This window comes from Bos taurus, chromosome X (genome assembly GCF_002263795.3).
Source record: "Bos taurus isolate L1 Dominette 01449 registration number 42190680 breed Hereford chromosome X, ARS-UCD2.0, whole genome shotgun sequence".
Classification (NCBI taxonomy): domain Eukaryota; kingdom Metazoa; phylum Chordata; class Mammalia; order Artiodactyla; family Bovidae; genus Bos; species Bos taurus.
In genome coordinates this window covers 54,656,791-54,680,207 of record NC_037357.1, presented here as the reverse complement: position 1 = coordinate 54,680,207, position 23,417 = coordinate 54,656,791, and the positions used below count along the sequence as shown (strand labels likewise).

General features: G+C 37.4%; 1 protein-coding gene across 3 annotated transcripts in view; it reads right to left on the bottom strand.

Annotated features, from left to right (window-relative positions):
• Nucleotides 1-23,417, bottom strand: part of NRK (Nik related kinase) — a 148,682-nt gene that overhangs the window by 86,935 nt on the left and 38,330 nt on the right. For all 3 annotated transcript variants that reach the window (XM_024988310.2, XM_059883569.1, NM_001191165.2), the window contains exon 3: nucleotides 1,401-1,457. In XM_024988310.2, coding sequence (XP_024844078.1) covers nucleotides 1,401-1,457 — 57 coding nt within the window. The remainder of the gene's footprint in view (nucleotides 1-1,400; nucleotides 1,458-23,417) is intronic.

Below are 23,417 nucleotides of genomic sequence, written 5' to 3'. Positions count from 1 at the left end.
CACCAATACAGTATACTAACGCATATATATGGAATTTAGAAAGAGGGTAACAATAACCCTGTGTACGAGACAGCAAGAGACACTGATGTATAGAACAGTCTTATGGACTCTGTGGGAGAGGGAGAGGGTGGGAAGATTTGGGAGAATGGCATTGAAACATGTAAAATATCATGTATGAAATGAGACGCCAGTCCAGGTTCAATGCACGATACTGGATGCTTGGGCTAGTGCACTGGGACGACCCAGAGGGATGGTATGGGGAGGGAGGAGGGAGGAGGGTTCAGGATGGGGAACACATGTATACCTGTGGTGGATTCATTTTGATATTTGGCAAAACGAATACAATGATGTAAAGTTTAAAAATAAAATTTAAAAATAAAAAAAAAAGAAAAAATGTGGGTCAAAGTCTATTAAGTTGAAAAAAAGGGAATACGTATTTTAGAGAGTCTCACTCAAAGAGTACCAAGCTGATTATTTGGAAGTCATGGTTTACAGGGTAAAATAAATCCACAACACCTCAAATTTCATTTGACATTTATGGATGAAACAAAAAACATGCAGCTCTTTAAATAGTTTCATAATAGTTTATATAGTTTAATATAGTTTAAATAGTTCATAATTTAAATAGTTTAAATAATTTCCTGCACAAATTGGAAAAGAACAGTTTATGGCATTGATAACAATTCAGTGACTATATATACTTTTTCAAATATGATATTTTAGAATTTTCTTTTAGGTTATAGTGAAGTGAAAATATCTTGACCTTTGTTATGCTCGTGCTAATATTATCCTGAGAAAGTGAGGTACTCATGCTAAAGAAAGAGGACAGAAATCAGGGCTTAGCATAATCTATGACAATATATTATGACCCATGACACAGCTTTATGAATGTTGGTCAGAACACTGCCAATTAGACTCTCTCTTGTGCATTTGTTAAAAAATACATGAAAAAAAAGTGCATCTCAGACAACTTCTTTTCCTTCTACCTGTCACTGAAAACCTAATGGCCTGAGTTTTCAAAAGGAATTGTTGGGGAGGGAAATAAATACAATAAAACACAGAGGAGTAACACAATATTAGAGGAAATTTACTATTTACTATGCCTGGAAATAGATAATCAACTAGAAATAGACCAGAATATGGATTTTTTCATTTTTATAAAATATAAGAATATATAGGACTTTTGCTGTGATTATAATTTTTATGTGTAAATGTAATAAATCAATAATAAAAATAATGTACTAGTGATAGAAATAATATTAAATTATAAATATAATAAATGCAAATTAAGATAATTATATATAACAATGATGCAAAAAACAAATACAATATTTTCTGAGCTGTTTATCCCGAGACCACAATCCACTAAGCAACAGAATACAGACAGGATGTAATATTACCTTACGAGCATTCATCACTTTCACAGCTGTAAATGCACCAGTCTTTTCATGGAGTCCCTGAAACATAAGATAATAATAAACATTGAATGCTGGCTATATAATCCAGCAATCAAGAAGCAAAGTAAAAAAATATTAAAATTAAATAAGGTTAAACACTGTAGTCTATTATAAGATATAAAGTATTATAGAGAGATGAACTATAATGTATTATATAAACCAAAGCATCCCAATGAAAAGTAAAAATTTCAGACTGGAGATAGGGAAAAAGGAAATGTTTTGTTGAACATTTTCCAACTGATTATGTGTTACTATGCAGACAGATATTTCTATCGAACTCCTCTTCATATACTAAAAAATGTTTTTTCCATAATTATCACATAAGAGTGACACATAATTAATTCAATGGCCTGTAAACCATTTAGTGTGTCTCAATCATATGAACCATAGATATTTATGAACAGAAGTTCTGAAAGATTCTTTCTTATTGAAAACCCTCTGAGTTCTAAGGACTTGTATTTATACAAAATGCAAGTACAAGTTACAGATTTATAATTTTCAAAAATGAGCTGTACTAGTTTGCATTCCCACCAACAGTGTAAGAGGGTTCCCTTTTCTCCACATCCTCTCCAGCATTTATTATTTGTAGACTTTTGGATCGCAGCCATCTGACTGGTGTGAAATGGTACCTCATAGTGGTTTTGATTTGCATTTCTCTGATAATGAGTGATGTTGAGCATCTTTTCATGTGTTTGTTAGCCATCTGTATGTCTTCTTTGGAGAAATGTCTATTTAGATCTTTGGCCCATTTTTTGATTGGGTCATTTATTTTTCTGGAGTTGAGCTGTAGGAGTTGCTTGTATATTTTTGAGATTAGTTGTTTGTCGGTTGCTTCATTTGCTATTATTTTCTCCCATTCTGAAGGCTGTCTTTTCACCTTGCTAATAGTTTCCTTTGATGTGCAGAAGCTTTTAAGTTTAATTAGGTCCCATTTGTTTATTTTTGCTTTTATTTCCAATATTCTGGGAGGTGGGTCATAGAGGATCCTGCTGTGATGTATGTCAGAGATAAAAACTGGAAATAGAACTGCCATATGAACCAGCAATCCCACTGCTGGGCATACACACCAAGGAAACCAGAATTGAAAGAGACATGTGTACCCCAATGTTCATCGCAGCACTGTTTATAATAGCCAGGACATGGAAGCAACTAGATGTCCATCAGCAGATGAATGGATAAGAAAGCTGTGGTACATGTCCACAATAGAATATTACTCAGCCATTAAAAAGAATGCATTTGAATTAGTTCTAATGAGGTGGATGAAACTGGAGCCTATTATACAGAGTGAAGTAAGTCAGAAAGAAAAACACCAGTACAGTATACTAATGCATATATATGGAAATTAGAAAGATGGTAATGATGACCCTATATGCAAGACATCAAAAGAGACACAGATATAAAGAACAGTCTTTTGGACTCTGTGGGAGAAGGCGAGGGTGGGATGATTTGAGAGAATAGCATTGAAACATGTATATTATCATATGTGAAACAGATCGCCAGCCCAGGTTCGGTGCATGAGACAGGATGCTCAGGGGTGGTGCACTGGGATAACCCTGAGGGATGGGATGGGGAAGGAGGTGGGAGGGGGGTTCAGGATGGGGAACACATGTACTCCCATGGCTGATTCATGTCAATGTATGGCAAAAACCACTACAATAATGTAAAGTAATTAGCCTCCAATTAAAATTAATTAATTAACTTAAAAAAAAAATGAGCACAGAGGTTGGGAATAAGACTTCTTATTTTGTAACTAATGCCTTTTAAAGTATTTCAAGCTGAAGTCATAGAGAAAAATCAGTCTGATATTGATATGAGTAAGGCTTGAACTTGAAACAGATTTTTTTTCCCTAGGAGACTGCATTCTTTGGCTGGACTGGGTTAGACAATATTTCCTCAGAACTGAGGTTCACCCGTAACTTCAGATTGTGACTTTTCTCAAAAACAGAGTCTTTGCAGATGTAATCAAGTTAAATGAGGTTGTATTAGATTACCATGGTCAATGACTGGTATGTTTATCAGAGAAAGGTGAGGGATATTTGGACACACACAGAAACAGAAGATGGCCATATGAAGACAGGAAGAAAGTGGAGTGATGCAGCTAGAAGCCAAAGGATGCCAAGGATTGCTGGCAACCACTGGAAGCTAGGAAGAGGGAAGGAAGTATTTTTCCCTAGAGCCTTTAGAGGGAGAATGGCTCTGTAGACTTACAGCCTTGAGAACTATGAGAGAATAAATTTCTGATGTTTAAAGCCACCTAATTTGTGGATTTGTTACTGCAAATGTAGTGAAATAATATGGGGGCAAAACAAAGAACTGTCAGTAGTCACAGATCTCAGGTGAAATACAGTCACATTTTTAAACGTACAAAATGATCAGATGAGGGGGTGGTGGTGTTTCTGGACAGTATTTTTAATATCTTGGGTAACGTGCCAAGTGAGTAGCTATGCAAGAGATCAAGATTCCTTGAATTCAGGACAGTGATCCTTAAACATATTGCTTGTCTGTTGTCACACCTCTCATAAAAATATGTGCTTGGAAGTATATGAAAACAAAGTAGAAGTTTTCATATACTTTAGATGACTCCTACAAGTTTTCTCATCAAAATAAAGCCAACTGATCAAAGAAGCTTGAAAGAAAAGAAGCCCACTCTACCATTACCATCAATGTTACATGAGTGTCAAAACTGTTTTTTCCATGATATGATCGATGGGATTAAATCCTGTACGTTCAAGGTTACTTCAGTCCTACTGAACAAGCCACTGTTTGTAAATGAAAGTTTGTAAATGAAGCCATGTGTCACAAATAGATCAGTAGGCTTTCAAAGAAATAAAGTAACTCTAGAAACACTAGCATTTTGAATTGAACTAGGCATTAAGAAGCTATACTGGTTAAATGGTTGAAGAACTGATGAGAAGTGGCATGGATTGTTGGTTTCAGTTTGTGGAGTCAGGCCTGTGAGTTGGGTCAAGGTGGTTTTTGTTCAACTGTGTTCTCAAAAAAAAAAAAAAAATGCTTAAGTTCTAACTATTGGTATCTCTGAATGTGACCTTTTTTTTTTTTTTTTTGAAACAGGGCCTTTGCAAATATAAGCAACTTAAGATAACATCATACTGAATTAGGGATGGCCCTATAACCAGTAACTAGTAACAAGGGGAAATTTTGGACACAGATCTCCAGGGAGAATGCCGTATGATGACAGAGGCAGAGATTTGACTGGTGTGTCTACAAGGATTGTTGTCAATCACCCAAAGCTAGATGAGGCAAGGAATCTTCCTTCCTAGTCCCTCCAGAGGGAGAATAGCCCTATAGACACTTTGATTTTAGAATTCTAGCCTCTAGAATTGCAAGGGAATAAATTCCCTTTCTTTTATGCCATCAAGTTTGTGGTTAATTTGTTATAGCAGACCTCGAAAACTAGTACACAAGGCTAGCCTGATGGAAACTAAGCAAGGGAATGGGGCTGGACTTGGGATAGTGTTCAGAAATTAATGATCAAAGTATAAGGAAATATCTAAAATCAGGTGAGCAGTTTGGGGTGGAGCATGACAGCTACCAAAGACTAGAATTTTTAAAGGAAACAAAAATATTGTAGGTTATTGATTGATCAGAGAAAAGTAATTAATATTTTAGATGTTAATGCCTTATCAGATAGATGATTTGCAAATATTTTCTCCCATTCCGTAGGTTGCCTTTTCATCGTGCTGATGGTTTCTTCTGCTATGCAGAAAGTTTTTTGCTTGATGTAGTCCCACTTCATTATTTTTGCTTTTGTTGCTTGTGCTTTTGCTGTCATATCCAAAAAATCCTTTTGAAGACCAATGTCAAGAAGTTTTTCCCACTATGTTCCCTTCTCAGGAGCTTTACAACTTCAGGTTAAGTCTTTAACGCATTTTGCATTAACTTTCGAAGTAGGGTAAGATAAGGTCCAATTTTAATCTCTTGCATGTGGAAATTTAAATATGTTGGAAACTCCCACATTAATTTATAGATCTGGGAGAAAGTATATATTAAAACTTTTATCTATGTAGCCCTTATCAGGACACAGAAAGTACTGTTTTTCTAATTATTCACATAAACACTTTCTAGTCAAAGTTTACTCACATCTGTATGCACAAATATAACATGCTGGAAACTGGTTCTCACACAGCCTTTAGAGGAGTTGAAATGTTTACCCCTTGATTCTAAGAGGTCTTGTGAGCCAAACTACTATCCTGTGCAACACAAATAGTTGGCATGTTAGCAAAGTGAAGGACAGGGAATCCTGGCATGTGGCAAGATCTACAGTGAGTAAACCACAAAATTTTTAAACATATAGAATACACAGCCATCACATTCATGGCATATATTAGTGATATACCGTCTTTAAAAGGTGCCACCAATTGCCATAGAACAGAGAAAATCAACTTGGCTCCATCTTTATTATCTGGGTTTTATTCTCTCAACTGAAAACTACAATTTTTTTTCTGGTGAGACAAGGTATTCTAATGTGAAGTCTTAAAAAAACATGCTCACTATGTCTATAGAGGAATTAAACCCCAGATTGTGGAACCAAGCACAGGGTTAACATGCCTAACCATTATGCAAGTTTTCGTAGATGTCTAGAATATCCAGGCAACAAATGGAAATTTGCTGCCTGTTAACTTAGTATATCAGAGACTACTTTCTGTATCTTGACTTTTAAAATATTTTTTATTTTAAATAGTAATTTCAGACTTAGAGAAAAGTTTTAAAGATAGTACAGTGTTTCTCTATATCCTTTACACTGTTTCTTTTAAATGTTAACATCTTAATGACCATGGCACAACTGTCAAAACTAAGAAATTAATATTGGTCTAATACTATTAACGACATTATAATCTTTATTAGGATTTCCTCAGTCTCCCCACTAATGTCCTTTTTGTCAGACCCAAATTGGGATCCTGCCTTCTATTTAGTTGTTATGTCTCCTTAGGCTCTTGTAATCTGTGATAGTCCTCAGTCTTTTCTGTTTTTCATGAGCTTGACACTTTTCAGAAGTACAGTCAAGTATTCTGTAGAACGTCCCTAACTTTGGGTTTGTCTGATGTTTTCTCATGACTAGACTGAGGTCACGGGTTTGAGGAAAGAACACCATGGGAGTGAAGTGCCCTTCTCATCACATCATGTCACAAGTACATGGTATGACCACAACTGATCATTGGTGATATTAACCTAGATCACTTGGTTTAAGTGATGTCTGCTAGGATTCTTTTTTCCCTATTTCCCCCTCTCATATTCTGTTCATTCTATCAATCAGAAGTGATTGATGTTGGTTTTAAAGAGGAATAACACTATTCTTGAGCATTTATGTAGAGAACCTAGACATCATCTTGAGATAAACTATTTGTTTAGTGGTGCCATCTTGTGGTTCATTGACTACATAGAAGTTGTTATAAGATCTTGATTTTAGCTGAAGGTCATGTTGTCATAAGCAGATTGCCTATCAAATAAGATGTTGAACCAGGACCAGCAAATTCTATTTCTAGGATGTGCCTTTTTTCAGTTACAATATATGCTTTGTGAAAAATTAATTTAAAACACCATTTGTTGAAAACACACATAGAGAATGCTAAGAAAGGAGTTTGGTTTTTAATCCTAGATTGAACGTTAAATAATCTCACATTTCTCACTGGTCTTAGTGAATATTATAAAGGAAAATCACAAAGAAAACCTTAAATTATAAATGTGGGGTTTTTTGGTCTGAGTTTCCTGCCATCAGTAATTTCAATACTATCATAAAGGAGCTACAACTGCATTATAGTACAATGCTCCCTTAAATAGGGTTTGCAAACTAAGAATTTTTAATTCTCAAGCATCACAGTGCAAGAAGAAGAAAATTCCCCTAGCTTTTGTTCCTACCATAAGAAAAGAAATTTCTGCTTAAATCTTTTGAATATGTTCACAGGCCCTCTCATATTTGAGTAATAGAAGATATGTAGTAACAATGTTTTGTAGCAATTTCCCGACTGTAAGCTCAAGCCTATTAACATCTGGAGCCAAATCACCTATATTTCCACCTTAGGCAACTGTCTGTCTTGTCACCAAGCTCATTTAACTTACATTTCATTATTTATAGATGCAGCTCATATGATACGAATTTTAGGGGCAAAAGAAGGTCAACTACTCAAAAAATCCCCCTTCTACTCCACCTTACAATTCACTTCAAAGTATAAAAATCAGTATTATGGCCTCAATTTTATTAAAGAAATGAAACTCTCTTATTATTCAAATGTTAGCTGAAAAAACTGATTTATCATTCTTCATTTGTCATTAACACTTCAGCATGAGTTAGAGGATCAGATTAGATAACTGCAGGAATGGTAATAAACAGTTAAGTGTTGATGGAGGAAGGAAAGTGCTAGAGTCTGAGGAGTTCCAGGAGAGATTGCTCCTCAACCATAATGAAGGCAGCAAGTGTCTAGAATGGGGAGCAAGGTTAAGGTGTCTGAGAAGAGACTCTAAAAGTGTGGGGGGATAAAAAAAAAGAGGGGGTGGAGAGGAGAGGTAAAGAGACAAAATATGCCAAGTCACAATTTTACTGGAGGAATTTACAGTGTTTAAGATGTATATTAAACTTCTAGGAGGGCCTAGAGGAGCTATTCCACATTCAAGGTCGGGAGAGGCGGCGGTGAGGAGATACCCCTCGTCCAAGGTAAGGAGCAGCAGCTGCGCTTTGCTGGAGCAGCCGTGAAGAGATACCCCACGTCCAGGGTAAGAGAAACCCAAGTAAGATGGAGGTGCTGCAAGAGGGCATCAGAGGGTAGACACACTGAAACCATAATCACAGAAAACTAGTCAATCTAATCACACTAGGACCACAGTTTTGTCTAACTCAATGAAACTAAGCCATGCCTGTGGGGCAACCCAAGACGGGCGGGTCATGGTGGAGAGATCTGACACAATATGGTCCTCTGGAGAAGGGAATGGCAAACCATTTCAGTATTCTTGCCTGGAGAACCCCATGAACAGTATGAAAAGGCAAAATGATAGGATACTGAAAGAGGAACTCCCCAGGTCAGGAGGTGCCCAATATGCTACTGGAGATCAGTGGAGATATAACTCCAGACAGAATGAAGGGATGGAGTCAAAGCAAAAACAATACCAGGCTGTGGATGTGACTGGTGATAGACGCAAGGTCTGATGCTGTAAAGAGCAATACTGCATAGGAACCTGGAATGTCAGGTCCATGAATCAAGGCAAATTGGAAGTGGTCAAACAGGAGATGGCAAGAGTGAACATCGACATTCTAGGAATCAGTGAACTAAAATGGACAGGAATGGGTGAGTTTAACTCAGATGACCATTATATCTACTACTGAGGGCAGGAATCCCTTAGAAGAAATGGAGTAGCCATCATGGTCAACAAAACAGTCTGAAATGCAGTACTTGGATGCAATCTCAAAAACGACAGGATGATCTCTGTTTGTTTCCAAGGCAAACCATTCAATATCACAGTAATTCAAGTCTATGCCCCAACCAGTAATGCTGAAGAAGCTGAAGTTGAATGGTTCTATGAAGACCTACAAGATCTTTTAGAACTAACACCCAAAAAAAAAGATGTCCTTTTCATTATAGGGGACTGGAATGCAAAAGAAGGAAGTCAAGAAACACCTGGAGTAACAGGCAAATTTGGCCTGTGAGTACAGAATGAAGCAGGGCAAAGCCTAATAGAGTTTTGCCAAGAAAATGCACTGGTCATAGCAAACACCCTCTTCCAACAACACAAGAGAAGACTCTACACGTGGACATCACCAGATGCTCAACACCGAAATCAGACTGATTATATTCTTTGCAGCCAAAGATGGAGAAGCTCTATACACTCAACAAAAACAAGACCAGAAGCTGACTGTGGCTCAGATCATGAACTCCTTATTGCCAAATTCAGACTGAAATTGAAGAAAGTAGGGAAAACCACTAGATCATTCAGGTATGACCTAAATCAAATCCCTTATGATTATACAGTGGAAGTGAGCAATAGATTTAAGGGATTAGATCTGATAGATAAGAGTGCCTGATGAACTATGGACAGAGGTTCGTGACATTGTACAAGAGACAGGGACAAGACCATCCCCATGGAAAAGAAATGCAAAAAAGCAAAATGGCTGTCTGGGGAGGCCTTACAAATAGCTGTGAAAAGAAGAGAAGTGAAAAGCAAAGGAGAAAAGGAAAGATATAGCATCTGATTGCAGAGTTCCAAAGAATAGCAAGAAGAGATAAGAAAGCCTTCCTCAGCGATCAATGCAAAGAAATAGAGGAAAACAACAGAATGGGAAAGAATAGAGATGTCTTCAAGAAAATTAGAGATACCAAGGGAACATTTCATGCAAAGATGGGCTCAATAAAGGACAGAAATGGTATGGACCTAACCGAAGCAGAAGATATTAAGAAGAGGTGGCAAGAATACACAGAAGAACTATACAAAAAATATCTTCACGACCAAGAATAATCATGATGATGTGATCACTAACCTAGAGCCAGACATCCTGGAATGTGAAGTCAAGTTGGCCTTAGAAAGCATCACTATGAACAAAGCTAGTAGAGGTGATGGAATTCCAGTTGAGCTATTTCAAATCCTGAAAGATGATGCTGTGAAAGTGCTGCACTCAATATGCCAGCAAATTTGGAAAACTCAGCAGTGGCCATAGGACTGGAAAAGGTCAGTTTTCATCCCAATCCCAAAGAAAGGCAATGCCAAAGAATGCTCAAACTGCCGCACAATTGCACATGCTAGTAAAGTAATGCTCAAAATTCTCCAAACTTCCAGATGTTCAAGCTGGTTTTTGAAAAGGTAGAGGGACCAGAGATAAAATTGCCAACATCTGCTGGATCATGGAAAAAGCAAGAGAGTTCCAGAAAAACATCTCTTTCTGCTTTATTGACTATGCCAAAGCCTTTGACTATGTGGATCACAATAAACTGTGGAAAATTCTGAAAGAGATGGGAATACCAGAGCACCTGACTGGCCTCTTGAGAAACCTATATGCAGGTCAGGAAGCAAGAATTAGAACTGGACATGGAACAACAGACTGGTTCCAAATAGGAAAAGGAGTACGTCAAGGCTGTATATTATCACCCTGCTTATTTAACTTATATGCAGAGTACATCATGAGAAATGCTGGGCTGGAAGAAGCACAAGCTGAAATCAAGATTGCCGGGAGAAATATCAATAACCTCAGATATGCAGATGACACCACCCTTATGGCAGAAAGTGAAGAGGAACTAAAAAGCCTCTTGATGAAGGTGAAAGTGGAGAGTGAAAAAGTTGGCTTAGAGCTCAACACTCAGAAAACGAAGATCATGGCATCTGGTCCCATCACTTCATGGGAAATAGATGGGGAAACAGTGGAAACAGTGTCAGACTTTATTTTTTTTTGGCTCCAAAATCACTGCAGATGGCGACTGCAGCCATGAAATTAAAAGACACTTACTCCTTGGAATAAAAGTTATGACCAACCTAGATAGCATATTCAAAAGCAGAGACATTACTTTGCCAACAAAGGTCCATTTAGTAAAGGCTGTGGTTTTTCCAGTGGTCATGTATGGATGTGAGAGTTGGACTGTGAAGAAAGCTGATCGCCGAAGAATTGATGCTTTTGAACTGTGGTGTTGGAGAAGACTCTTGAGAGTCCCTTGGACTGTAAGGAGATCCAACCAGTCCATTCTGAAGGAGATCAGCCTGGGATTTCTATGGAGGGAATGATGCTGAAGCTGAAACTCCGGTACTGTGGCCACCTCATGCGAAGAGTTGACTCACTGGAAAAGACCCTGATGCTGGGAGGGATTGGGGGCAGGAGGAGAAGGGGACGACAAAGGACGAGATGGCTGGATGGCATCACTGACTCGATGGATGTGAGTCTGAGTGAACTCCAGGAGTTGGTGATGGACAGGGAGGCCTGGCATGCTGCAGTTCATGGGGTCGCCAAGAGTCGGACACGACTGAGCGACTGAACTGAACTGAACTGAACTGAAGATGTATATATCTGAAACAATTACAGAATGAAACCAAATACAAAGACTACTTAATAACATGAATTCTTGGGTCCCAAATACAGTCTAAATACAGTTTAAAGGGTTTGAGAGAATAAACATATGATACCACATGAAGGTCTTAAAGTCCTAAGAAATTTCTCTAATTTATGATCTCACAACTATTTTCTAGGTTTATACCCTAAAATATAGTAATTAGGACAAATGTATTCTTTTTCCAGGACCATTTGAAATTATCCAGGAAAGAACATAAATTCCTCAATGTATTGATTTCAATTTGGCAATGATTCATGTTCTTATTAATTAATGTAGATAATCAAATAAGCAGTGTTAGTCTTCTTCATAGGAAAAACAAAATTTACTACTGTGCTATTGCTTGTCAATGGCTCCAAGCTCAATTTAAACATTGTGAATCTGTCCCTTGAACAGAAAATGTGATATGTCTCTGAATTTAGGACACTAGTCACATATAAACCATTGTTAAAAGGTATATGTGTCTGCTTCAAACAAAAAAAAAATTTCAGGACAATCTTTACATACATAACAAAATAAATGAAGGGATGACCATAAAAGAAGTCTGGTTTACAAATGGACTTACACTAGCTTTCATTAAACATCAAACTCTTCAAATATATTTTCTGAAAGTGGAATTACCACATTTCAGATTACTTCCAATTTGAGGAAATATATCAGAAGTAATAAAGCAAGGTCAACTTGCAGATTGGTAATCCAGAATCAAACTATAGCTTAGCCAATGATTACAGAAGAAAATTGGTGGCTTCACTTGTGGCTCAGATGGTTAAGAATCCATCTGCAATGCAAGAGACCTGAGTTTGAACCCTGGGTCAGGAAGATCCCTGGAGAAGGGAATGGCAACCCACTCCAGTGGTTTCTGAAAGTGGAATTACCACATTTCAGATTACTTCCAATTTGAGGAAATATATCAGAAGTAATAAAGCAAGGTCAACTTGCAGATTGGTAATCCAGAATCAAACTATAGCTTAGCCAATGATTACAGAAGAAAATTGGTGGCTTCACTTGTGGCTCAGATGGTTAAGAATCCATCTGCAATGCAAGAGACCTGAGTTTGAACCCTGGGTCAGGAAGATCCCTGGAGAAGGGAATGGCAACCCACTCCAGTATTCTTGCCTGGGAAATCCCATGGACAGAGGAGTCTGGTGGGCTACAGTCCATGGGGTTGCAAAGAGTTGGACATGACTAAGCCACTAAACAACAACAAATTACAAATTGTCAGTATCCTGGTCACTTGAAACTTAGCCTTACTTATTTCTAGTGGACTAGCCAGTCCATTAGGCTTTTATTTTCAGCCAGTCCATCATATTTCCTCTTGGTCACAGTATCTCAAGATTTCCATTTTTGTTTGATAGACTGTCCTCTGCCTTTGGACCTATTCAAATGGAGATAAATAGCTATTCCAGTTACTCATTGTGATTTCTGTTAGGAAATCTAGTATATTAATATAAAAGTGGAAGGAAGGGTAGGGAGAAGGATAGTAGTAGAACAGGGAACAGGTGATATCGCCAGGCAGGGCCCAATATTCTCAAATTCTTTATAAGTATATAGAAGCACACTGGGGCTTCCCTGGTAGCAGAGACAGTAAAGAATCTGCCTGCAATGCAGGAAACCCGGATTCAATCCCTGGGTTGGGAAGATCCCATGGAGAAGGGAATGGCAACCCACTCCAGTATTCTTACCTGGAAAATTCCATGGACAGAGGAGCCTGGTGGGCTACCGTCCATGGTGTCGCAAAGAGTCTTGATGATGATAAGCAAGATATATGGGTAAATTAATTTACATGCAGACAATTACAATGGAAAAATAAAGTCAATAAAGTCTAGGTCTCACGCATATAATCATATCAAGGATTCAGTCACTCCAACAATAAACTTGGATGAAAAAATAAAAAGTTCTTGAAATTTGGGAATATATGTCTTTCATTTTGGTATCTCTAGTGCCTAGCAGAATGGCTGGTACCCTTTTAATGAATACTAATTAAGGGAATGATGAATACAGTAACTGGGAAGGCTTCCTGGAAGAGGTACAATATCAATTGCACCATGAAGATGTCACAGCATTTGAACAGATTCTGAAGGGCAGGGTGGACCCAGTGAGTGACACACCATGAACAAAGGCTATGAAGTAATGCTGATTAGGAAGGCACAGCCAGCGAAGAAGAAAAGAAAAAAGTGGCAGTGGCCATACAGAGAAGAAAGAAAAAAGAATATGAGAGTGCACCTGTTTTTGTCTTGCCAGAAATTTCAGTCTAAAATTTTTTAAAAAATAAAATCTTGTTTAAAAGAAGAGAGAAGTGATCATTGAGAAATCAGTAGTTAGCACTTCATGACTGGCTTTTGTTAGTTAATGGTCTCATGTAAAGCTCAGGTTGGTTAAGGCACTGAAACACCAGCATTGAATCGCAGTAATGATCAATTTCTTGGGGATTACACATTTTAAACCATAACAAATGATTTAAAATAGCAGTTGTGACAGCTGTGTTGGAAAAATCCATCATCCTGCAGCAGTTAATTACCATGTTTTTTTCCCCAGAAAGAACACAAGACAGTCCTTGATGGCCTTGTAATTTTGATTAGGCTAAAAACTTTATTTTTAATAATGCAGTTAAAGGAAACTGCTGTGGAAAGACTGCCAACTATTCAGCAACTCCTACATAGTCCTTCTAGTTATTTGCTTTGCCTTCTGTTGGCAAATCTAAACCACATAATCCCCAGGGCATTCTTTCTTTCTTTTCATTTGGTTTTGTGGTGGCAGAAGGCCACAAGGTACTCACTGCACTCATACCTATTTGGTAACCTTGCTTTTCATTCACACAGTTTTGTCCTTCTAGTCATTTGTTTGTATTCCAGTTTTTTCCTAGCAAACAAACCAAGTGATGCTTCAAGGTCACCAAGAGTACAGCCCTAAATGGCATCGACCACGTACTTCATGCTGTGCTGTGGATAACGTGGCTAACAGGATAATTTTCATCATCATTGTGTCTATGCAGAAAAAGAAGGACACGGGGTTCAAGAGAACTTTTAAAGGTTAGCATGCCCATAATCCTGCCTCCAAGCAGGGACTTTCCTTAACCAGTGTTTGAGATGGGAAGTAATGGTAGTTTGGTTATTTGAAAGTCTTTTCCTTTGCTTCCCCATTTAGTCTTCATCACTACCAACAAGCTCAAGAACCCCAAAGGGACAGATGAATTTGGAGCTGTCAGAGTTTAGAGGTGTGGCCAATACTGGAGAGGATCTAGCACAGATGATGAATGGGTCGAGTTGGGGAACATATAAGGAAATGTGTCAATCACTCTACACCCCACCAGTTATCCATCAGGAAGATTTATTTACTCTAAAAATTGCCAAAGGAAGAGATGCAGCCTGTTTGGGGAGCTCCTTAAAGGAATTCCATAGACTTTAGATTTGCTTTTAAATGCTGTAAGGAACTCACAGATGTGTACATATTTGATAAGTGCTATTTGATAATTAAGATTATTAAGACACAATTTTTATAATTCCCTTAAAATCTAGTATGCACAGTACAGGGCCACAAAAATTGTGTTCATTAAATTTATTGAGGGGAATAATTGACAAGAGGCACTAAAGAGAGTCTCTAATTTGATATTTACATGAGCATCCCGTCACCACAAAGGTCTTGATACAACCAAATGTACCAAAGTTGAAAAATTCTTTTTGGGTGTGACTTTCTCCTTTTGGAGTGAATTCAGAATAAGCAGGAGCAGATATTTCTGGCTTTGAGAAGATGGAGCTTGGAGTTGAATAAATACTATTTTAACCTTGATGCCTTAGGATGGCAGGCTTCTATAATCAAGTTGATACAAATTTCAGAAATTGCAATTGGGCAGAAACAGGAGCTACACTTCCTTCAAGAAGAGTAACAAAGAGATTGTTGCTTGACTTTATATTTTTTATCTTTATAAATATATTAGGAGATTTAATTGGCATTCATGTTATTTCAGCAACATAAATGAAATATATTTTAAGTTGGTACTTTATATTCCTGAGGCTTCATAAATTCCTTTTATTTAATTAGTCTATTTACTTGTCCATCTCTGCTATTAGACTGGCAGTTCTTTAACGGAAGATTTCCTCTCTGTTGCCAGGCAAGAGTACTGGAGTGGGTTGCCATTGCCATCTCTGGTATATCTTTACAGTCTAGCACAAAGCCTGGCATGTCACCATCATTCTGCAAGTAAGCATTAAACTAAACCAAGTCAATCTCCATATGGAGCTCTAAATAAGGGAGGACATGCATGGGCAAAGGTGTGTATGTAATGGTGGAAGGGTGGTGTACAAAGATAATTTTTATGCCAAGTTATGTGTGAGAAGATTTGGAGGGAGTTCAGTGCCCAATGTGCCTATGATATACTGGGGCTTTCTGACAAAGACTGAAATGCTGCACTGCACCAGGGTACTCCAGGAACTCAAAGATCATTATTTGTCCATAGTGAATTTCATTTTTTACTCTATAATCATCTTTGGGTTCCATTCTGAAGCTACTCAAAGTTCCTCAAAATTCATTCAGTCAGAGACCATCCAGGAGATGATATGTGCTACTCAGAGGGCATGACCCTGCATAAGTAATGGCAGTGCCAAGGCTCTTGCCCAGTTGGTACATTTGATTGGCCTAATTCTTAGCCTTGCTTTCCTTAACCCATGGCTACTACTTCCAAAGTTTCTTCATTAAAGATCTGCTGTTTACACTTCTTGTGGTTATATCTACTACAAGTACATGAGATGGTGAGCACTCCAAGTTCCTCACCTCTTTTTTTCCCCCTAGCAAACCCCCAAATTACCCAAACCCTGGCTAGATGAAGCCAAAGAATATATACTGAAACACAAATTTTGTAGCTAAAAACCTTCTAACCACCAGCATAATCCAACAGAATAATGTTTTTCCTCATCCAGAAATTTGGGACAGTCATGGTCATGCTTATTAGAACTGTGAAAAGAGTCGGAAGAGGGCCTTCGTGGTTTCAGTGGCTATGTAGCTTAGAAACTCCCCTGTAATTTGAGGCAGTTATGTGTGCTTATACAGCAGCTTCAACTGAGTTTTATTACCCTTGTCATTACTCCTGCAGGGAAAATTAGGTCAAAATATGTAGTAACATCATTTGCAAATGAAGCTGCTCTCTATCGCGCTATAGCATTCAAAGAGCAAATTGCACAAAATGGACAATAAAGTTCGAAGTTCTTGGCTTCAGGATACACACAGCATTTGCTGGAAATACATGGATAGCTACTAGTAGTCAACCAAGGGGAGATTTCATCACACTGCAATGTGACAAGCACATCAGCATCCACAGGGGACAAAAGTACAAAGCCATTATTTGTGCTACAAATGGGTGGCATCATAAAAACTTTGATGTTGATCACAAACTCAGGTTTAAAGTCACAGTCTGTAACTATGTTCATGCTGAGGAAACTGTGTAGGAACTCTGTGGGACTAGGGACCACACTATGCCAAATGCTCTGAAAACATTTCCAAACAGCTTTGTCTATAATATATGGTGAAATAATGATCAAGTGAGAGATGATGAATTACTTCATGTGTGAAGCTTCCCCACAATGAGTTTTCCCCCTCTGAAGGTCCATACAGTAGAAAAATACAAAAGAAACTCAGCTACCAGAAGACACTTCTGTGTTCAGACTTTTTTCCCTTTAAGTTCCCACTTTCTTCCACTGTCATTGATAGTATCCCTTTTTAAAAATTTTTCTTTAAGGTTTGTCTGGGCTTGACCATGGGGTAGTTGGTGAGGGCATGGGCAAAGGCAAAGAATCAAACCCTCTATAAGCCAATGGTCTTCAGCATACACACAGACTGCTTTCTTTATGCAACGCATGAATCAGTTAACACTCATGCAAAATGCATTCCATCTGCCCAGACAGATGTAAGCTGCAGTGTTTTCAATTCTATCAAATAGCACAACTAGTTGAAAGAAAAAGACAGATGGGTAAGGAAAGAGACTCAACCAAAAGCAGCAGCTTTGGCTCAAAATCTACCCAATCAAAACAGAATCCTCAACTTTCCCAGGTCTGTTGACAGAGGTACAAACACAACACCTTCAGTATGAAGCTAAGGTGGAGAGGATGTTGATGCCTTAAAGAGAAAAATCCTTAAAAACTAAATTGTCTCCATGATCTACAGCAGTGATTAGCAGTTCTCAAAGGCACCTTTGAGGCATCTCTATTTGACCAGGATGGACACTAATACTTAGGGAAATGCCAAGGAGAAGGGAAAATGGAAAAAGAAGGAGTAGCGGGGGAAGTGAGAGGACAGGCAGGGCATAGGAAAGATTGAGGAAGGAGATGAAGAGAGAAAAAAACTGGCTTCTACAGAAGAGAGGCCAAGAAACACCAATAGCCTTCAGGGTTTAATCAATGCTCCAAAGCATAAAGTGTGAAGAAATTAAAGGACATTTTCCACCAATATTAATTTGGTAATTTACCACTAACTCCCAGTCTCTGCCAACCTTAAAATTTGGGGAGTCTTCATTCTTAAGAATGACTAAGATGACTTAAACCCTTAAACTGGCCTTGAATTGACCTTTGTGGGCAATGCTCCATGCCCTAAATGTTTACTCCCTTAACACTCCACTCTGCTACCGCATTCCTTCATGATCCTGCTCTGGCCTTTTCAAAGACAAAGCAATAGCTAATCTTCTCTTACAGATGTATTGGGAAGGTCTTGTCTAGTGAACTTCCTTCTCATCAAGGAACTACACGTGCATTTTAACTAGAGCCATCCGCTTATTGGAGGGCTTTTTTTTTTTTTAACTCTAAGGAATTATCTAGGCAAAGGGAATTTCAGCACATCTTGGCAACTATAGTGCTGGATTTGCCAATAACATGCTGTTTACATCAAGTCTGCAGAAATGAAATCTGAAGAGTGTGAAATTAACTAAAAGGCTCAAAGTTAAACCCCTAAGTGTATCCCTCACAGTTGCATAGCAGACAGAGGTGGGTGGGAAGAAATGATAGTGGGATATAGCCTCCCAAAACTGCTGAGTTGAAAATTGTAACATGATAAAAGGAGAATGATGCTAGTACACAGGGAAATAAAAGTACAGGAAGATCTTATTACAGCTAATTAAAAGAGGGAAATCACTGAGGCAAGTCAAATCTAGCAAGGAAGCAATGGGAGACTAAGGCAATAATAAGGCTAAAAATATAGATTTATATCAAATACCTTGCTATTTCAATAAAACCTCTGTATGTGTTCATACACATACATATGAGGGAAGAGCATTAGTGGGGAATGGTGTGTGTGTGTGTGTGTGTGTGTGTGTGTGTGTGCATCAATGACAGTTTCCAGATTTGGAGGAAAAAACAAGAGAAATCCAAAGGACCACGGGGGCATGTGGAAATCAACCTTGCCTTCTTCACAATTTCAACTTTTTTCTTTTCTCCTTCAAATACTCTTGCCATTTTTCCCTGCTATTTTCTCCACCACTAGCATTAGCAGCAGAGCCACAATTAAGCTCGAAATTCCCTTCCCAATCTAGTGTTTCTTCCACTCCTTCACACAACCTCCATATTTAAGAAATATTTATTAAATCTTACCTATATCCTGGACACCAGGCAAGACATAAAAATTACTTACAGTTTCTACTTTTAAGGAATTTTATTTTTTTTATTTTTTTAAGGAATTTTATAAATAGTAATAAAGGTACATAAACTACCAAAATGCAGGAGACAAAGTGGCAACTATTATAAGGGTGCAAATGAGTCCTTGATACTACCAGAATTATACTTAAGATTTTCCTATTGAAAATATTTCACAAATTCAGACCAGCATTCCTCTAAATCTGTTAGATCTTATATGTCTGACTTCTTTCAAATTCCTAGAATATAACTGAAATCCTACATAACAGTTACATTTTCTTAGGCCATAGATTCTATATGGTCTCATATTGATGGCAATGCCGCATATTTTTGTTATAAGTTTCAGGATGGATTCATTATAAAATCCAATGAGGTAAACTGCTAATATTTAAAGCATATAAGGAAAACAGCCAATATCACAGACTATTTGACTTTTAATGTTTCCATTTTTATTTATAATGGAAGATAGGGTTTCATACGTAAACAGCTCTGTGAATTCAAATGCAGGCACAAATGTGCTGTTTAAATATTATTTTAACCAACCAAGTGTTTCTCTGACAATGCTGAGACTTACTAAGTAATAGAAATACATTTGGTGAAATTTATTTTCAGGGTGGGCTTGTGTAAGTCAGGGACTATAGCCTAATTCTGGAATTAGGCCACTATGTTTAGCTGGTCTATCTATAACCGTAGCAAGCTCAGTTTGGCTAATTATCAGATCTTTAAAAAATATATATCACACCTGGCTTATGATCAGAGTATGGATTCCAGAGAAGACACTTGACTCATACCTGTTTTGGGTAAAAGAGCATCTGTATGATGTAGCTTTGGTTGTCATTTTGCCTTTTCAAGAGATTAAATATGTATATTTTGATTCATTAACTTAGAAGAATTTTCAGAAAAGCCCATCTGAATTACTCCAAAATCTAACTTCATTATATCGATCCAGGTTGACAAATAGACAACCTTAGTGAATCTACTTTAATGACTGGGTAAGAATGATTTTCAATTAGCTCATAAAGACTATACCAAGGATAGTTTTTCACTATTTTTTACTGCATACAATCCAACAAAAATGAACAGACTGCCTGTTTCCAAAGCATTTTTCTAGGAAGTATATGAAAATCTAGTGCTATCAAAGGATTTGAAAAATTTGTATTCTAAACAGATTAAATAATCTTGTAAGTATCTATAATTTGCTTAACATTCTTCCCCAATCAACCAAGGATAAAGAATTATTATGTTATGTGTTTACCACTATTATTAGATATGCATGGGAAGTTCAAAATAGCCCTTTCCTATTTAATCAAAATTATTGCTAGATTGGATAAATATGTGAGTGCATAAATATTTTTGAATGTATATTAAAATACTAATTTCTCTATGAATTATTTATATATGTAAGTTTTTTTATTTTTAAATACATGAAGTTTTGTTACCCTTTTGTTGTTGCTTTCTAAATTGTACTGAATTTTGGTCAGAGACTATGTTCTGTAAGATATATTTTAAGATTTTCTTCATAGCCAAACATATAATCAATTTTTCAAAATGTCGCTTATGTGCTGGGAAACAATGTTTGTTCCCTAATACTTGGTTGCAGAATTCTACTCATTTCTAAGAAACCAAGCTTGCTAATTATAGTTTCATTAATTTTATTTTTGCCAACTTGGTCTTTAAAATTCTGAGAGAGGTGTCAAAGTGTTCCATTGTAATTGGGAACAGACCAATATATCCTTGTCATTCTATCAGTTTTTCTTCACTTCTGATACTTTAATATTTTACCAATATATTTTAAATTTCATAATTATACAATAAGCTTATTTTAATAAAAATACACATAAGCCAGGAAAAAAATTATTAGAGTTCATAACACATATTAAAACCTAGAAATTAGAACTTCTTTTTATTACTTTTTGTTTTCCTTTGTTTTAAGCACTTGACTTACATTTTTTGAGAGCTATGCCACCTAGAGTATTCCCCAGGTTAAGCAGTGTTCCTTGGGCCAAACTGAAAGCAAAATAACTGACTGGCTGGTTTTCCCCTGAACTGACATACAAATGGCTCTGTTGACAGAATCTAAAAGAAGAAAAGATCATCTTGCCATAGTAATGCCTAAAAAGCTGTAAGATGAATAAATATCTTTTTCCTAAACAAGTGTTTAACAGGTACAGAAAAAGAATTAGATACGTGCAAAGAAAGGGAGCAAAGGCAGATTTTTTTTCTTTATTCCAATTTTATGAATACACAAATCCAATTCCTTTCAGGTCCAAATTACAGTATTTACATAACTAATAGCTCGATAGCCTTCACCACTTGTGTGGGTTTAAATGTTTGCTGTACCTCATAACAGAGGATGAAACATATTGCAGGGTTTCCACAAGACAATTATTTAACAAAAGATTCCACTATCTCTCTAAGTCCACAACTAGGATTTCACAAAACCAAAGTATTCTGGTTTCAAGGGTCTTTGATAGTGGTATGGTCATGAGTCACTGTCAGGAGGTAATACATAAGTTATTGTTCTTATTTATCCTATACTACACCTTTATTCAACTGTGAACTATGAGAAGTCAGAAAATTCCTTATCCTTGTGGGGCAGTACCTGAAAGAATGTGAACTCAGGGGCCCCCTCAGGGAGGATACTGTACTTGTGAAAACTGAAAGTTCCCTCCAAGGAATAAATTGCTATCCTCCACTACCTCTCCTCCTATCCTCCCCAACCTATCAGTCTAGGCATAAGCTTAGAAAAATAGTGAGTTTGTTTTATAATTATCTGGCTGAAATGGATTCAGCAGCTGTTAAGGAGTGCAACAACACTGAAGTTCAGGGGACATTCACAAATTAAAGCAAACATCAGAGGCAATCATGAAGGGGAAAAACATTCCTGAAAATGACCCTCAAGAAGAGCTCTGTAGTAGAATGGAGTAGACCAATCTACTTTGATTGGGTGAAGTTGGAGACTGGGGGAAGCAAGGAAGGGGAGTAAGGGAAAGAAGGGGAGAGAGAGAAGCAGCAGCAGAAGGAGGAGGAAAAGGGGAAGAAGGCTGGGAGGAGGAAAGGGGGAGGAAGAAGATGAAAGATGGAAGAGAAAGAGGTGCAGGAGGAGAAAGAGGAGGTGAAGCAGGAGGAAGAGGAGGGTAGGGTAAGGAAAAGAGGGAAGAAGATGAGAAAGACTGACTCTATGAGAGTGGGCAAATTGTACACCCAAAGAAATTCATTTTACTAGTCCTTTCTGCCTAGTGTCTGTGAAGTTTACTAGTCTCACAACAAAATTCAGACACTCTAAATGAGCTAGGTTTATTCTCCCAAATTAACTCTGCCCTAACCAAGTCTTCCCTGATAGCTCAGTTGATAAAGAATCCACCTGCAATGCAGGAGACCCCAGCTTGATTCCTGGGTTGGGAAGATTTCCTGGAGAAGGGATAGGCTATCCACTCCAGTGTTCTTTGGCTTCCCTTGTGGCTCAGCTGGTAAAGAATCTGCCTGCAATGCAGGAGACCTGGGTTTGATCCCTGGGTTGGGAAAATCCCCTGGAGAAGGGAAAGGCTACCCACCCTACTATTTTGGCCTAGAGAATTCCATGGAGTATATAGTCCATGGGGTCACAAAGAGTCAGACACGACTGAGCGACTTTCAGACTTTCAGTTTCAACCAAGTCTTGCCTTATAGAAAGTCAAATGGAAACTAGTTTTCCTACCTTGATAAGTTTAACTACCAAATTATATCAATAAGATTATTCAGGTATTGAGAACACATATATATGGGTGCATGTGCATATGTGTTTCACTTAATAGATATATATTCATTAAAATTTGGATGGTTTGGTACATTTGCCACCAGCTAAAATTAATGATAATTTTCTATAAAGATCAGATAGATTCCTCTATCTGGGACATTTGATGGTTTCAGAGTTTTTCAACTAATACTTATTTCATTCCTTTTAACTTTAAAGGTTTTAAAAACTTTCAGCTCAAACAATATGGAGAGATTTTTCTAATAAATAGGGTGAATAAATTTGCAACATTGGCCAGATATAACTGGGCAGTGGCCCATAGATATTTTAGGATCTCCCCTATACTTACAAGGTAATGAGATGTACTATATAACATTACAGACTAAATATCTGTCTTTTGTCTGTGTCCCAATTTGATTTTTGAAATTAAGCAGAGCTGAGAACTATGGGATCCTTCCTATAAGGATTTATAACTCTATGCACTGCACCTTCAGATATATAAACTCAGCATGTCCTTGCAGTATACATTCTAAATATAGTTATAATAACAGAGAAAAACTTTCAAAACCCCTTTTAAAAA